Source organism: Calonectris borealis, chromosome 2, assembly GCF_964195595.1.
Source record: "Calonectris borealis chromosome 2, bCalBor7.hap1.2, whole genome shotgun sequence".
Classification (NCBI taxonomy): domain Eukaryota; kingdom Metazoa; phylum Chordata; class Aves; order Procellariiformes; family Procellariidae; genus Calonectris; species Calonectris borealis.
Window position 1 is genome coordinate 59,420,166 of NC_134313.1, and position 18,134 is coordinate 59,438,299.

The following is an 18,134-nucleotide window of genomic DNA, read 5'->3' on the forward strand; positions in this document are numbered from 1 at the left end:
CATCATGTGGTGTCTTTTAGCACCAGCTGTGCCAGTTGTGGAGTTTATCACCCACAGCCCACTCACAAATGCTTAGCTCTGCTACAGGCTGGCATTGGCATTTACTGGTACCACTCAGAGATTCACAGAGTGGTTGAGACTGGAAGGCACCTCTGGAGGTCAGCTGGTCCAGCCGCCCTGCTCAAGCAGGGCCACCCAGGGCCAGATTCCATTTTCAGGCAGCTTCTGAATATCTCCAAGGATGGAGACTCCACAGCCTCCCAGGAAAAAAGTGTTTCCTGATGTTCAGAGGGAACCTCCTGTGTTTCAGGTTGTGCCCATTGCTTCTGGCCCTGTCACTGGGCACCACTGAAAAGAGCCTGGCTCTGTCCTCTTTCCACCCTCCCTTCAGGTATTGGTGCACATTGATAAGATCCCCCTGAGCCTTCTCTTCTCCAGGCTGAACAGCCTCTCAGCCTCTCTTCATATGTGAGATGCTTCAGTCCCTTCATCATCTTCGCGGCCGTTCATTGGACTCTCTCCAGTACGTCCATGTCTTTCTTGTACTGGGGAGCCCAGAATTGGACACACCACTCCTGTGTGGCCTCACCAGTGCTGCGTAGAAGGGAAGGATCACCTCCCTCCACCTGTGGGCAATATTTCTCCCAATACGGCCTAGGACACCGTAAGGCTTCTTTGTAACAAGGGCACATTGCTGGTTCACTCAGGCATTAAGCGCACGTGGAGCATTAATTCCAGTAGAAGGCAAGACTGGGCAGTAACAGGGAGCTGAAGGAGGACTAGGGCAGATATGCCCTCAATAAAGCAGGTTCACGATGTGGGCAGCAGACCAGGTGGATCCCTAGTCCGATCCAGAGCAGCAATTTCTGCATTCCTATGCTTGCATAGTCTCTCCCTGTCTCTCTCAGTCACACTTGATGCCATTTCTGAGCAATGTGTGTGACCTTTTCAGATACTCTACAGCAGGAACATCTCATGGACATTGCTTATTTGTGCCTACAGTTCTGTCTATGGCTAGGTGCCAACAAAGGTGATATCAATGACTTTTGGATGATCCTGAAGAAGATGAATCTTTTCTTTTACATGAGGCCCATTTTTAGCAGATATTCAAACTGTCTTTCCCCTCGCCACACACGCATGCGTTTCCTCCACCTTGTTGACCATTTTTCCACGCACACAACTAAAAAAAAAGGGAGAGAGCCCCTTTTTGTGGAAATTTCCTCTTGCAATTTTAAAAGCTCACTGCCTGAGATGAGAAACAACCTGTACTCCATTTTTGTCATCAGCTGTAAACGCTTAAACAGCAGGACACAGAGTTAGGAGGTCTTGCCCATCAAAAGACCACTTCTGGATGGCAGCAGATGGTACCCAGGGTGGATCTGTAGCAAGGGCACCTTTCACAGAGCCTGAGCATTATACAGATGCTGCCAGCAAGCTGGAAAAACACTCCAGTAAACTTGCTAGAAAAACTTCACCTTGCAAAAAGATGTAAAGTTAGAGTAAATTAGTTAACTTAATTTCAACCCTGCCTTTGGAGCTGCTGCTGCTATTCCACAGAAATACGTATTTTTACTTCTGTTATTCTACTTATTTTTTTTTTTTTACTATTGCAATAGTAGTATCACCTTTCTCAACTCTGGCTTGAGTCCTGTCCTGTGCATCCACTACATTACACAAACATTTCATTCCCTTTAAGGAGTACCATCTCCCTGTCTGCAAGTCAGTTTTACTGCTGACCTTTCAGACACAGGGAATCAGACTGGAAATAAAATCTACATGGCATCAAGTATGTGACAAAGTGCCTAAAACATTTTATTTGACATCCATTGAGATGACCTGAACAGCTCACTCATTGCTTCATCATTTCTGATTAAAGCATTCACCCAAATGCGCTCCAGTAAAACCCTTTCTGAAACTACGCTCTATTTGTTATATGATAATGATGTTCACATGACAGACTAAAGAGCACATGACAGTACTAATGTATTAGTAACAAAACATATTACAACCCTATAGGCCTATCCCTCCTGCCTACTGATCTATCCCTCATGAAATCCTTTAACCTTCAAAATCCTGACAAGTTTTTACAGTGCCAAACTGAAAACAGCATCACAGCAATATTTTTTCTGCCTCTTTCACAGTGTACTTCCCTTCTAAACCTGTCCTGTGCTGTAGCATAAGATAGGTCAGATTTGGTCCACTCCTAGCAAGTGAATTTCTGCAGATAAAAATTCTCCCTCTTCCACTGCAGTGAAGTTGGCTGTTTAAGCGCCTGCTGAGCAAAAACTATGAACATCATATGCCTGGGAAACACATAGCCAGATGCCATCCAGTGGCCCTAGAAGGAATCCAAGGAATTTCAAAGTAATTTTTATTCATACGAAAGTTATTTTAAGTAATTTTTAGAGGATTTTTTTAGTGTTTTTAATTTAATTTTGATCTCACGTCCACAACTGTGTCTAGGTCTGAGGGATTCTAAAGGAAGATCTCCGAATAAAGCTGTCAGTTTTCTAAATAAACTAACCGTTTAAAATTCCTGGCATTTTTAGTGTCACAAACACAATATTACACAGTATAAGTTTTTCCTAATTGGAGCTGATGTATGTATCTTGGAGTTTTTTCCCCAGTTATCTGCCAATGCAATCACCACAAATTCATGACAACAAAATGTCCTTACTGAAGTATGAAGTGTTTCTCTCCTTTATACCCAATACTCATATGACAATAAAAAAAGGAAAAGAAAAAGGAATTTATTGACTTGAATTTACTTAACTGTATTAAGATTCTTCTATGTATTTGCAAGACAGAAAAGCATATAAACAATACCACAGCTTTTACTGGCACAGTAAAATCATATGATTCCTGCTTGTCTCAAGTATCAACTATAGAGGTCATTTCAAAATGGTGTAACAAGATTTACAGCATTCCACCTTGTATTTTCTTCATATCTATTTTTTTCTTTGTACGCTACATTATTTTCAAAATTAAATATATTCCAAATCTATAGTTGGATAAAAGCTATAAGCAAGGATCAAGCGCACCATAAAACCAAAGTATTCAGATTTCAGACGCCGCTTGTAAGGTAATTTTCTTGGTCACTTCTTGTATGCCTACTGGGGGACTGATCCAGAGTAAAATGAAATCAAAAGATCAAAATTCTGGCCTTGGTTAGGTGCAGCAATAAAAGTCTTACTGATTTCAGTAGGGCCAAAATTCCATCTACAAGGATTACTTCCTTTGACCTAAATGTGCTTTGAATCAATCCCTAATAGCCTTTGAGAGGCAAATGGTTTCTTTCATTTGGGATTAACTCATAGTATGCTCTATGGTGTGATTAGATGTTGTTGGGTTTTTACGTCCAATTACAAGGTGATTAAATAATTTGCAAATTCAAAACACCCCTCTACTTTTTAAATAAATTTTTTAAAAAATTATTGTTAAGACTTAATTTTAAATGGTTATAAAACACAATATTTTACTTTGACATTGACAACAGAGATGCCTTATTACTGCTTACTATGGCCAAAATGTTCAAGAACTACTGGAAACATAATTCCACTCTGAGCAGAAAGAAGAACTCCAAAGGCTCCTATCTTTGAGCCTCAGTATGGACTTTGCAATAGCTGTTAGCTGAGGTGTTTCTAGCACAGGTCCCTCAATTAGTATATCTAGTGGTCTGAACACTAAGGAGCAGTCAAAAGCCGAGATGTGAAATTAATGATGTCAAGGTTGAGGAGACAGATTTAGCACAGAGACACTGTATCCTGTCTGCTCTCCTATCAGGGGCATTGGATGCAGATGAACCATAACACAGGCACTTCAGAAAACAGGTGGCTCTTCAGCCATGCTGACACTGTCAAAAATATCCTTGTATGATACTGCTTCCGTTTAAAAATTGCTTTCAGTTTAAGTAGGACTGGAGGAAAAGTGGAGGTGAAACTTGACCCAGTGCAACAGAAAAACATCTCTGAAGGATTCTCCCCCTTGGAGGGATACATGTCGACCAGGAAGAAAAGATAGCACCAGTCCCTTATGCCTCTGACTGGTTTGAGTCTTCCACCACCAGCGTGAGGATAAAAGCTCTCTTGTGCTGCTATGAGGCTCATCTGACCCTTTGATGAGCTGATTCAGCTAATTAAGCTGACCAGGAATTACTCCTTTTTTTTTTTTTTTTTTTTTTTTGGTATTTGCTGTGTTTGTTTCCTAGAACCAGATGAAGAAAAGCAGTGGGAGCATGTGTGCGTGGGTGGAACAGCTCTGCCTCTTTCAGCAGCAAGCAAAATTTTTAGATCAGCCTGTAAAATCTTAACCTGCTTTTCAAAGGTACTGTAGATCTTGACTTAAAAAAAAAAGAAAATCCTGCAGGGATTTATTAAAAAGAAAAATTAGGAAAGTGTTGTTACTTGACAAGTTGGCTTCGGTGAAGAAACCAGCTTTAAGAAGCATGTATCCCTTCCTGCCCTTCCCCTCACCCACCAGTTTTCCAACGTAACCAACACCTGCACTGTGCTAACACAATTGTTTGTGGAGCCATTCTGCAGGCCAGATCACTGAAACTAGCTTCATTAAAAATCATCTGCCCACCCTAAAGTTATTCTTCAACCAGACCATTTAATTGCAGTAGTTCAGAGGATGGCCTTTCAGTCAACAGTAACAGCTAAGCAGGCAATGAACATAAGCATCACGACCTACAGGCGGAAATTTTTCTTTTTTCAAGTTGGCTCTGCTGTGAAGCCTATGTGACAGACAAACAAGCCAATCATACATCAAAGGTAAGGGAAGCTGCTGACTGGGGACAAAATATGAGCAAGAACAATCTCAGATAATTCTCAGCCAAAGACAAGGCATGAGAAGGAGCTGAGGAACAACAGGCAAAGCTCTAACGCTTCACAACATCCCTGAAACACCACAGAAGTTTTTAGACTCAAATACATTGCATACATGCATGCAGGGATGGATGCATGTATGCAATGTGTAACTCTCTAAGAAAAATTTCTGTTTTACTCCCAAATAGACTAGTCGCAATTAATAACAATTTCTACGAGACATCTATAAATGGTTCCAGGCCAAAAGAAAAAATACCCTCAGCTGTAGAACTGCTCTCCCTGAACAGTACAGATAATTTCCCCAGGCATCTGACATTCACTACTGGCTGGGTACAGAAGTGATTTTGTAAGCCTAATTCACACAGTAATGAGCTCAAAAGCAGAAAACCTTCTCAGACTGCTTACCTCTTTTGCACTTTTAATTTTGGCCAAGAAAGTGTACAGTTCCATTGTTTCAGCAAACAGAGCCCGACATACTGCTTGATAGTGGTTCGGTGCCTCTGATCGGGTTGGCAGGTGGGCAGCACACAGCTAGAGAGAAAAATAAATAGCAATATCAAAACAATGCCCCATTGCTTTCATTAATGCTACAGAGCATGAGATAATGTGAAAGCGAATGCCACAGAACATTTAGGGCACAAAAATCCACGAGACATTTAAGTTTAGGCAGAAATTGGGGTGTATTTTCTAAACCTTCTACTACCATTTATTTTATGAGAAGAGTTCTATAAAGACAGTAAGGGGACTGGTTGACCATGTCCTTGAAAACTCTGAAAACCAAGACATTGCCTTTTCATTAAAAAAAAAAAATAAAAAGATAGACGACATAATTGTGAAGGGGAAAAAAAGCAATTTTGCAGTATCAAATTTTGGGAAAACGTACTTAATTCAAATCAGCTTTAACAGCAAGTGTTGTTTAGCTTCCTATGAATATGGAAGAGAACTGTATCCCTACCAATTTCTGAAAGGTTGGAAGGTGAAGCAAGGAAAAAAGTAAAGTGTAATTGTCAAGCTGAAACTCTGATTTAATTTATTGCAAGCAGTACAAAGATTTTGAAAAATCAGCAAGAGCCATGGAAGCGCAGGCTTATTGCTTCACCTCAGACATTCATGAACATTTCCAGACACAGGCAGAGCTGATGTCAAGAAACACTGATAGATGTTTTCATATAAGCTAAACCTGCAAAACTCTGAAAGTCTACTCAAATCACTAATAATCATTCACAACTACTGTTAAGCAGTCATTCCAGCATTGCTTTTAGAGTAAAACATGCAGCTCCTATTTCCGACGAGAAGTTTCACTGAAACCAGCCTTTATATTTCAGAGAACCTGAATGGTATGAGCAACATCCAGCTTCATGAACACAAACATCCAGCTTCTACTATTGTAGAATAGCTCAGCACTGACGCTAATAGTTGTAATACCTTCTTCCCCTAAGTCAAATCCGTCACCTGTAAGTATTCATCACGGAAATCTTGACTGGAAATGGACAGAACAAAATAATGTCTATAATTTGTTCTCTAAACTGTTTTAAATCAAAAAAAAACCGCCAAAGCTGAAACCCATATCATATATCATACTGGTGTATATATTAAAATAAAACAAAATCTTAACCAAGGCCTTAAAATTTGTCTTGCTACTGTGGTATTATAGTAGCTATCTATTATATACATAGCTGCATTTATAGCTGTAGAGCTAAAACTAAGAACAAGCCAAAACCTGAGGCGGTAGGTGCCTACATTCAGCTCTCCAGAACTAAAGCTTGAGACAAAAGCCTCTTTAGGAGAAGAGCGCTTAATTAGCCTAGTGGCATATTTGTCTAAGTCTCTCCTGTTATTACAGTGAACACTGTGGTTACAAGGGGCACAATGCGTGTAAAGCTCAGGCTGCTTTTTCACATTGCTTTCAATTTGATTTAAAACCATACTGCCACTAAAAGGTGTGGTCCTGTGGCCTCCAGCTGTACGCGTCCACTGATGCCCTTATGCCAGCACCAGAGTTCGTGCCCTAACTCAGAGGATTACTCACCCAGACAAAAATTAACAACGTGAAGGAAGTGGAGCAGGAGACAATTATTCTTCATGGCACGGACACATATGTAGTAGTGCAGGCAAAAAGGAGCAAGGGGAATACGCTGCCAGAGTGGGGAAAGGGAGGAAGGGCTGAACAATTGCTTTTAGTTGTAGTCAGATTTAGATTGGCTCAATCTCACTGACAAGTTGCTTTCTAAGGCCCCTTGTTATCTTTTATTTCTTCCAATTAGTATAACAATACAGAGTTCAGTGGTGAGATTTGGTCAACTTCTTTGATAAATTTTACAAGCACAATTTGGACTCCTGCAATATCCTATTCTGATTATTGTACCCATATATATATCTCCTTTTAGTCATAAAAAAGAATAAATATAAGGAAAGTTTATATGTGTGTGTGTATATTTTCCTTCCTATATACTTTCCTTATATATAGGGAACACAAGGCAGGCATGTTCACAAAACTGCCCCTGATTCCTCCCTTTCAAATTTTATACTGCTTTATAATGATGGCCAAAATTTTCTTACACTCTTCAAATTTATTTCTGGATAATTACAAGGACACAGTTGAGAGAAGAAAACCCACTTTTTTCTTTTTTTTTTCCTTTCTTTTTCTCTTCCTTTTTCTTTCCCCCTCCCCCTTTTTTTTTTTTTTCTTTTTTCCCTTTTTAACAAATCATATAATCTCCATTGCAGGTAAAGGGCGAAAAAACGAAACAGGTGCACCTCTAATGTGTGCTACAGGGACAATGCATACCACAAAGATACAAGCTATTAAATATTTCCCTTGACTTAATGAAAAAGTCAGAACATTTAAAAGACCAAATTCTGAGTATGGTTAATTTGTGTTCCTTTCTCTCAGTAACTAATCATGTCCTTACCTGCCTTACTATGTTTTCAGTAAGCTATTTCTGGTTATTAATTACAGTACAGATAAAAAGGGTTTCATTCTAAAACACACCACATACAGGAATAACAGTAATAAGAATAATAACAACAGCAATTTCAAAAAGGTCATAAAATGGTACAAGTCTTCATAGCTGAGAATAAAATTTTATTATTATACAGATCGCACACAGGTTTTTAAGAATGCTTTTTTTCCTTTATTTAGAAGCATGTTAATTAGAAACAATTTGCATCAAATATTGAGAAAGTTAATGAAATACAGCAGTGGCAAGTTCAAGCAGGGGACGGATATAATCTTGATTCTATTATTGAACACAAAGTAAAGCAAAAAAAAATTAAACACCTGCTGCTGAACTTAGTTACAAAAGCAACCACATAAAAAGTTAACCATTTGGTTTGTAAACGTTAGGCTGCAGATATTAAAAGAGGGCCAGCAGCTCCTACTAACTTTCATGTTCTCAAAAATCAATCTCTGAGTGATCATATATTATGTGAAGATGCATTACATACAAAAACTCCTGTGGTAACATTAAGTCAAGTGACTCAGCATAAATTTTTGGATTGGGGAAGGTAAGCCTGAAGAAAAAGGAAAATGCAAATAGGACAGACTGATTTTTTTCCCCCTTCATTGTAATATATTGTACTTGCATGTTGTTCAGAGTGCCTGACAAGCTGTAGCTTCTACATGAAAAACTACTGCAAAATCTAGGCAGGCAAGGCAAATCAAGTATGAAGTGTCACTTCTAGCCTGAGTTCAGGGTATTTATCCACTTTAAAAAAAAATTAAAAATCACACCTTTAATTGTATGATTGTAACATTTAAAAAGCTATGTTACTGTAACACACCACAAAAATCACAGTCAGAATGTTTTAATAGTTGAGATATGAAAGGACAGCCACCTAATGAACTCCTCCTCCTCTTACCATGTCACAGGTCGTGGCGCAAGAAGGATTACGATCAGGTCTGCAGTCTTTTCCAGCCATTCAGAGTTCATTGAGGAAAGGAAGCCTCTGTATGCTGCTTATTCTGACACTTGCCTTTTCATCTCTCATGATACAACTTAAAACTATCCTAAGGGACATGAATGCGAACAGTGCCCAGAGCTTAATACAAGGGCTGTTTGTTCTGTTTCCAACAAGTCTCAAAAACTATGGTTGAAGACAAATTATGTGGTCTTTGCAAACTGGTGAATTATCAAAAATATTATCAACTACTGAAACAGTAACTAGCTCGGTCTGTAAGTATTTCCATTTGCAATCACTGTGAAGAGCTGGGATTTTTAAAATTTTTTTTTCCCCAACTGAGCCTACCCAAAACCCAGATTGACCCAAAGCATTCAATTTTGCTTAGATCTCTAAGAAGATTAGAGACTGTTTCCATCCACATTCAGGGTTCACAGAAAAAAAAAGGCATTATGTAAATACCATAGCCTTGCCAGCTCCTCTATCCAAATTCACCCTCAATTGACTAGGAAACAGAGTACACCAAGCCAAAGCAGTGTTAAGAGAAATCACCATTTAACCATCCAAAGAGATCAAACAGCATTTCTTGCATCTGTTTGAATATATTCCATCAAGGGCTCCATAAAATTACAAAAAATACAGCTGACTCACCCACTAAAATTCAGGTAGGTTTTGCAAAACCTTTTTGGCTAGATATATACTGGAAGCTTCATCAAAACACCTGGCCTGCTGGAATTAAGATTTCAAAAGACAAAAAGTGTTTCCACTTGCAATCATCTTGGGCAGAGGGCCTGTATGAATGCACCACAAAGAAGAAAAGGATTTCTTTTTCCCATGGGCCACAAAGACAAGCTATTGATATAATGCAAAACATACTACCCGGCTGCAGATGCCAGGCTGGTTAAGTGTTTTGAAAGCCTTGGAGTATTAACATAGACTTAAAAGATGTACTTTTTCTTAAGCAACAAGAAGAAATTATTTAACTAACAGATCACTGAGTATGCAACCGTACTAGGTATCTGCCTCATCCTTTGCAGTACGGTACTGCAACAGGTTCAAAAAATAAAACTCAGCTTGAGATGCCTTCCCAAGTCAAGGTTATTTTCTGAAAGATTTTATCTCCGTGCAGATAAACTAGACTTTGTGATTAGGATTTTTTTTTTCTAACATATATCCTTTTATTCCTATGAATATGAACTTCAAGGAGCCATCTGCCTTACCACAAAAATCTTATCAAGACAATACCTGTGTATTTGTAAAACTCAACTGAGCATTTTGCTTCGCTTTATTATCCAGAATAACATTAAGGGATGGACCGTTCAGAGGAATAAGAAGTGTTTTGACATGAGTTTGTAAGATGTTTTTGCCTGCTAGGACCACCCCTGTGCATAGTACACCGGACTTAGGCACAGTGCAAGTTTTGAGGCGGCTTTCAGGACACCTGGAGCCAGCTCGCCTGCTCCCTACCAGTTCACAGCTGCTCTCTCAAACTTTCCAGGCAGAGATTTGCCCCTGGCTCCGCCACTTGTAACTGCAGTGGGCCAAGGACTAGCTAATCCCTCTGATAAAGGCCTTTAGGGGAATACTAGCAAGGTAAGACTGCAATAAGACAAAAGGGATGGGAGCAGAGTTAGCTATTAATCCACAAAATAAATTCACAGAAAGTACAGAAAGTATTCACAGAAAGTTACTCTTCCCAGAGAGCTACCTGCAGTAGCTTTGTAACTTTTTAAATTTATATTTTAAATGATCATTTGCAAGTGCCATGGAATGTCCAATTGCTTGATACGTGAGCTCCTAATTAATTTTACACACCTCCAGGAAAAGGTAGGTTTTGTTGAAATTGAGGCAAATTGCTAGTTTGCTGGTGTCAAGCACATCTACCTCATTATTTAAGTGTTCTCCAGCAATTTGGTAAGGCTTTCTCCTTGCGCTGGTATTTGTTGTTTTGATCATGTTTTTCATCACTTTGAGGTGGACAAGAGAAGAACTATGTAGTTCTCTACTTACACAAGTTCAGAATTTAATGGCTTAAGTGATCCTCCCCATAAAATGGCTTAACAAATACATTCATTCTTTACTGATTTTCCTTTCTAATATGAAAACCCAAATACAGCAGCAAAGGTATTGCATTTAGCAATAACAAGTACAATTTGATGAAATAGTGGCCTTGGTCGGTTCCCTCTTTCAGGATTGTAAAGAGAAGAAAAAAATGTAGCTGCTGAAATTAAAGCCAAAACTGCAAATAGGTATCAGGTGATGCAAGGATTGAAAACAGTGCTTTGCATAAGATCTTGATCCTTAAGGAAGTGTCCAGTTGTCTGTATCATACAATCTTCATCATCATTAACTACCCTCTGCTTTGCAAACTCTGAGGATTAAAGGCCTTGAGCAAATTATTTTTATATATGCTTAAATGTCAAACAGGAATGGACTAACAAATGTTTGCAAATGCTCTCCTGAGTCAAAACTTAAGTCAGCGTGGAAGTAAAGTTGAAAGACTCATGTGGGCAGACTGCGTTTGGGAAATGCTGCAGTACCATTTCATATGCTGTAGCTGTTTTTAGAAATACAAAGCAAAACTTCAGCAATTCAGTAATGCTCAGGATGAAACTGGTGCACAGTAAAGGACTCTCCTCCACTATTTTCTTCTAACCAGAATATTGGCCCTGACACCGTTTCCTCCAGGTACTGATTGAGGTGCTGAGCACTGTGATTCATTTTCTTTCTTAAAATCGTACATTTCACAGCTATTTGAAGAGTCTTAACTACTTTTCCATATTAGACTGAATTTAAGCAGTGAGAATCTTGATAAAATTTCAACAGACAGCTTCTGCAAGACTAACACTTCACTGAACCATCTCACTTATAAACCTGAACCTTTTCCAAAGACAATTTGTATTCTGTTACATTTATACGATACTATCTTTAGGGAAACAAGTCTTACAAATATGTAACACAATTACGAACACTTTTGAAAGCATTTAAAACTTACACAGGTGTTCAGAAATGGAAATCAAACTACAGTATACATTACTGACTATGTTTCAATTTTTAAGCCCAATCCTGTATTTTTCATGCTCAGTGAACCCTACTGTTACTCTTTATTAGCTTTCTAAGTACAAAATGAAGACCTTGACTATTGAAATAGACTTCAAATGAAGGTCAACCTATGTTTTTGTGACATGGTGATATTTCCACTGGACATTTTGACAATTTTTCAACGACTGACTAATTTTATGTGCTAGTGCAGACTTCTTGACAAAGCTGCACTTACGTAAATTCTCATTTCTTTTTGAAAGCTATTAAGCTTTTTTAACCCCTCAAATACAACCCCCCCGCATATAGCTGTTTCTGGAATATGTGTTAGGTGTATTGTTACACTGTCTTTACACAGTGGACTAACAACATCCTGCTTCCCAAAGAGGCTTGTTTCAAAAGAACCAATTAAGTGTAAACCAATTCTGCATTCTCTCTTCGTTTCAGAGAAACTGTGCTCTGTTGTTTCTTAGCAGAATAATGGAAGAATTAATAATATAAATATGCAGTAATCTGAATTTGCTAGGTCTTGTTCTTTGACTATTCAGTGGAACATCAATGGGATTATTCATGAGCAAGGGTGAAATCCTACAATTTATATTTTCCCCATTCTTTTATATGAAATGTCAACCCCTGCAACATACAGCAAAACCACTAGTTAGCTTGTCAGCAGCAAGCGTTTTCTAAAGCTCTCTGCTTCACAACAAGGCAATAGGTCTGTGTACATTCAGCAGCTCTCATCTGTACTGCTCACGCATCTGTATTTCATGCAGGAGCAGCAGCATGAAGGACGGGATGGAGGCATCTGGGTAAGAAAACTAGCTTCAGAAGCAGAGTAGAGGCGTAGATGGGGAAACATGATAAAACTGGATAATTAAAGGAGAAGGGGAGTGGTTGTACATATTCACAGGGCTCCCAGTTATTTAGCTAACAGCCCATTAAGCTGTGGAACCACCCTTTACATTATTAAATAACTTACACCCGAACAACTGATAGCGAAGAGTTGCACCCCTGTAATGCCATTTTGTATGGTTGTCTGCCATGCTTCTCACGCCCTCCTTAGGGCTGGAGGGTGCCTTCTTACTGGAACTACTACTTCTGTTCAGCAGAAAAGAGAGGAAAGTTGGTTTTCTACCAGGATGCTTGGCAAAGCATGAGAGCAGGACAGATGCCCTTCTTTCTTCTCCTCTCCCCAAGCCTCCATATAAGCATATAAAGCAGCCATTACACTCAGGGTAGTACTTGAAAAAAACCACAGCATCTCTGGAAAAATAGTAGAAAATAGTGAAATTTTCAAACAGAATAAAAAAGAAAACAATTTTATCAAAAGGCAACAGAAAATGGTGGGGAATGACTCTCAAATAAGAAATCAAATCTCACTGACGTACATAGAAAAGGAAGGGGAGAATAATGCAGAAGAGAAGTTGTTTCTATATCAATTTTTCAATAATGCACATCAATCTCATTACCAAACAGTTCAGATGTTTGCATACTTACTAAATGAGAGACAATATATTAATGTATGGTGGTTTTATTCATAAGCCACTTGAAATCCAATTAAAATATATCAACTAAAATAAAAACATGCACTTTCCTTGGCAGCAACTTACAGTTCACGTATAGAGCTTTAAAATGTATGTGTGTGGGAAGCTTGTTTGTTTTTATGTAAAGCGCTGAAAGGTCTCTGGGTAGGCATAATAATAATTTGCTTTCATGTTTTGTCCTGAAGCATGACTTTTTATTCCTATCCAAAAAACCAGATTTCCAGCTGCATAACCAAACAAACTGCATTACTAAATATAATAAGCTTTTAAACTTCACTCCCAATGAATAAATCCAGCAACTTCTAACCAGTCTCATTTTGCTTTCATTAGATCTCAGTGTATGGAAACCTATTCTATTCCTTCGTGCATGCCATACTCCTTATTTGTAGTACCTTTGTCAGGGAAATCAGGTCTTGAAACTCTGATCGCACGAAAAAGGCCTACAGAAAAATTCTTCCTCTTCTTCTTCTAGGCAAGTATGCTTAGCATTTTTTTCTTAAAATTTATAGCCATTGAATCTACATTGCAATTGTCTTATCAAGCGTATCAGTTACACAAATGTTAATACTTGAAACATATGCCACTCTAAGATAGGTATGAACAAAATTATTTAACCCACAATTTATTGATTAAATTAATTGATTAAAAATAAAAGACTGTAATTTTGATTCAAATATATATCCTTGCTTATTCAAGCAGAATAGATATCCAATAAATCAGAACTTAGAAGGTGTTATTTTCTCCTCAATTCCCTCTATTTCTAGTGATGGTGTCTTTTTTTGTCCTTCTCCTCTATGCACACTCCATTCCTGGAAATTGTCTCCAGTATGGTAATTACTAGAAATTGAATTATCTGGAGTCAATGGGTTTGACATACGCCCTGTATATAGGTGGGATTAACCACCTGTAGGGACTGCAGATGGTGTTTATACTGCCCTGACTGCTCAGAGACTTGAGGGAAAGACAGCTTTACTGCTTTGCTTTGGCTCCACGCATTCCTCGCCAATGGCAGCAACGGGAGTAAAACCACCACTCTGTCAAGCATTCAAGGCCACTTCATATATCCCAAACTGCACTGAGCCTACACCGCGGGGACTGTAGTCACTGTAGGGGCTGCATCACAGTGGTTGCCTCGCAGTCCATGCTGGATGTGTTCTCTCACCCTTGAGACACTAGGAATTACCAATTCTATTTTGCAGATGGAGATCTGAGGCCAATGCAAAGCCCACTGAGCTGGTCAGGAATCTTTTCTGATAAAGAAAATAAAAAAATTCTGGATCAAAGCCATAGCTGACCAAATCACATGGGATGCTACAGCATATTTTTCCATCCTGTCCCTGCTTTGTTGGTCCATTTGCACTCCTATCTGCTAAAAATATTTCAGTCTCCATATGAAAATTTAGAATGGGCAACTGTAGTGAATTATTATGCATCTTGCAGTAATTGGTGGTTTTCCTGAACTCATAGGAATACATATGAAATGTAATCTTCATTATTTCTAATTAAGAGATTGTGAAGATTCTAGTACAATCTAAAGGCTGATCTCTTGCTCCCATCTTAAAATACATTAGTTTTATTTTAACATCATGACTCCTTGGAGGGGATAGAAATGAGTCCTTGCTTCTAAAAAGGATGAACAACACAGACTTCAACACAAGATGAGAACCCAAAGATATAGAGCAAGAGAGATCCTTTCTTGCCAATAAACTAAATTCAGAAACATTTCTTCTTCTTCCCTAGGGTTTGGCTGTTCTTTCTAACAGTTAGCTTCCTTATTTCAAAATATGCCACTTGTAGAAGGAGGCAAAGCCATGCACCTTGGCCAATCTCTGATTGCAAAAACAAGCAGAGTTTGTTATACTTTCAAAAAGAGCTACTTGCACTTTCAAATGCTGAGCGTTCTTTTTAAAATTAATTTCTTTGCACACTCAAAAAAAAGGCATTGGAAAATAAATACATAGTTTAAAGTATTTGAAGAGTCTTCCCAACTCTCATTACCTTGCTTTTAATTAACATAAAATAATTTTGCACTTTAGGTTATTTCAACCACATCAGATAAGTCTTACCATTCTTATCTAAGAAGCAGCCTTGCAGAAACAAGCATGTTCTGCAGTAAAAGGGATGTGTCCTTGACAGAGAATAGTTAAGGGAAAAAACAAACGATGAAAAACAGCAATAAAAAAAACACACACCACAACCCAGCTACCAGCTGCCTCTTCATCAAAACCTTATCATCTGAAGGGAAAAAGAGAAAATGGAAGGAGGCAAATCACTTTCCCAGTTCTCCAGTCAACTGCTGCTTTGTTTTCAAACACAGCTCTTAAAATAATTAAACTATTTCGTGCCAAGTATTCTAAGGACCTGCACCACAGATAATTATTTACCTGTTCTCAGTTACATATCATGAAAGATATATCTCTGCAAGTCAGGCAGGAACACCCAGCTCAGTTCTTCAACTTCAAAGCTGCCTTTAAAACCCCTGGCACTTGCAGAGGCATCTACTGCATGTCCATTGAAATAGATGCTTTTTCATGATACGTTTACCAATGCCTTCCAAGGCAGAAATATAAAAGGAATTAAAACTCTGGAAGGTAATTAATACTGTAGTGACCTCAGTCCATGGAGAGTAAGGTTATCAAAGGGGTGATCGTGGTAGAGCACTCTCCTGCCTGTAGTCAAAGACCAATTGTTACTCTTGGGTAACTCTTTTCTGTACTGATATTTTTCACGATAAAGCCACTTTTGAGGGCTGAAACTCAGGGCAGTTATTTTTAAAATAAACAAGACTTAAGAGCAAAGTACGGGTAACTAGAAATGCAAATATATAAATCTATTTCAAACATTGCTACCTTCAGCAAGATGAAAGCCCATTTAACACCAACTTCATATAGGAGGACTTGATAGAGATGGATGAAGACACAAATCTAAGACACTGGTAAAATGCCTCAACTGGAATTTGTTGACAGCTCTGAACTGAATTTAGGATGTACCGTCACATCTACAAAGAGTCTGGTGTAAAACCGATGAGTGTTAAAGCTTACAGCTTGTTCTGCCAGGAAAGATAGCTGAAAACATCACTCTTGTCAAAAAGCCCCAAACTAAGTGTTTCTAAAGGACTTTTTGCCAGTATCCTTAATTATACATCAGGGTCCCACGAGAAAGATGATTTCAAGTGGAAGCTGGGGGAGACAGGGAAGGTGAGGGGGGCTCAGTTCTCTCAAACTCTGCATGACACCAGCAGGGAGCTGCCAAGAAACCACTCTGCTTGAAGCATCTTCATTAAAAGGCTTAGATAGCTGCCAAATTAACCTCAAAGAGAGGTTATCTTTATCAGTCAGAGTGGTAAAGAAAATTATCAATCATTTTATTGTGGTAGGCGTGTGAGACAATAGAGGTTAGTGGGGGGGTGGCCTAGTTATCTCGCCAGTCATCTCACCTCAGCAGTTCGCTGCCGTGCACCCGGGCAGAAGTAATACCCAGTGGGAGATTAAAAACCTCTTGAGTTTCATCTTTACAGCAGAAAGTGTCCTGGATGCGACAGAGACACCCATCCTGTTTTACCTGCTTGCTTGACCCTAGAGCCAGGCCGAGGGCAGATGGGTGCCATGCATCCCCGGGCCACCGGGAGAGCAGCTGGAAGGAGCCGGCACGTCCCCGCTCCCCCTCTCCTTCTTCAGCCACTCCTGACAAAAAGTGGGCCCAGGTAGGAAAGAAAAACCAACCCATGGTGTTCAGAGGTACACTTTTTGCAACTGTTTTGCAGTTTGTTTTTTTTAAAGGTTTCCCGTAAGGAGAGATTTCAGCACTTCGGCTGAAGGTGACACCACGAGGCCAAGTGCCTCTGGCAGCCAGAGTCGTCACTGGAAAGTCCCCGGCAAAGTGCCTTGGCCCCGAACGCAGTAAGCACCATTTCCAGGACAAGAAACTGCAATAAACGCCCCTCCTTTGCTCACTAACACATTCAAATGCGAAAAGGACTGACATCACCCTTTTAAAGCGAGCACAGTGGTTACTTTCAAAGTAAAGCAGACCACGTGTTGACCTCCAATTACACCGCCCAGAATGAAAAAGCAGGACAACTGCTTAAGACACCAAATGACATCACTTTAATTAATGAAAGCTGTCTATCAACATAATTCACTTAAACACTTGTCACGTTCAAAGCTGCTTTAAAATTACATTAAATGGATTTACACAAACTGTCCCCAGCTTTCTTGATCAAGCTAAGGTACAGGAATCCCTTCACTTTCTGTATAGGTTTATAAGAAACTAAATGCAAACACAAGGACAAAATTAACTTACTGAATATTTTTATTTCCAAACGTGTGTGTTGCCTGGAAAACATATTTTCTTTTTTTTTTTACCTCTGAGCCATTAAAAATATTTCTACTGTGACACGATTCCTCTGTCCAGACATGAAAAAACTTAATAAATCATGCTGACTAATACTCTCCTGAACTTCAGTTTTTCATCTGGTTGTTAATTGTACATGCTACCACAGAAGTCAAAGTTTTTTAAAAAAACAAACCCTATAGCTCATTTTCTTCGCCCAATGCCTTCATGTTTTCAAACATCACCTTATAATCTTTCCATTTTAAAAAGTGGATTGAGGACAGTGATATTTTACATCTACCTGTGCAAGTGTGTGTGACTGTATAAAATACATATACGGGGGCTTGTTACACACAGTACGAGTGGACTGATCAACATCAATTGATTAGAAAAGACCAGTTCATAAAGAGATTTGGCTTCCTGAGAATTTTCTCATGTAAAGCAAGTGTTGGTCTTAGCGCTCACATCGAGAAATCTTGGTATGCCGAAAAGG

General features: G+C 39.0%; 1 protein-coding gene across 2 annotated transcripts in view; it reads right to left on the minus strand.

The window, feature by feature from the left end:
* Positions 1 to 18,134, minus strand: part of SPIRE1 (spire type actin nucleation factor 1) — a 133,877-nt gene that overhangs the window by 45,876 nt on the left and 69,867 nt on the right. For both annotated transcript variants that reach the window (XM_075142127.1, XM_075142125.1), the window contains exon 4: positions 5,232 to 5,357. In XM_075142127.1, the coding sequence (XP_074998228.1) occupies positions 5,232 to 5,357 (126 nt within the window). The remainder of the gene's footprint in view (positions 1 to 5,231; positions 5,358 to 18,134) is intronic.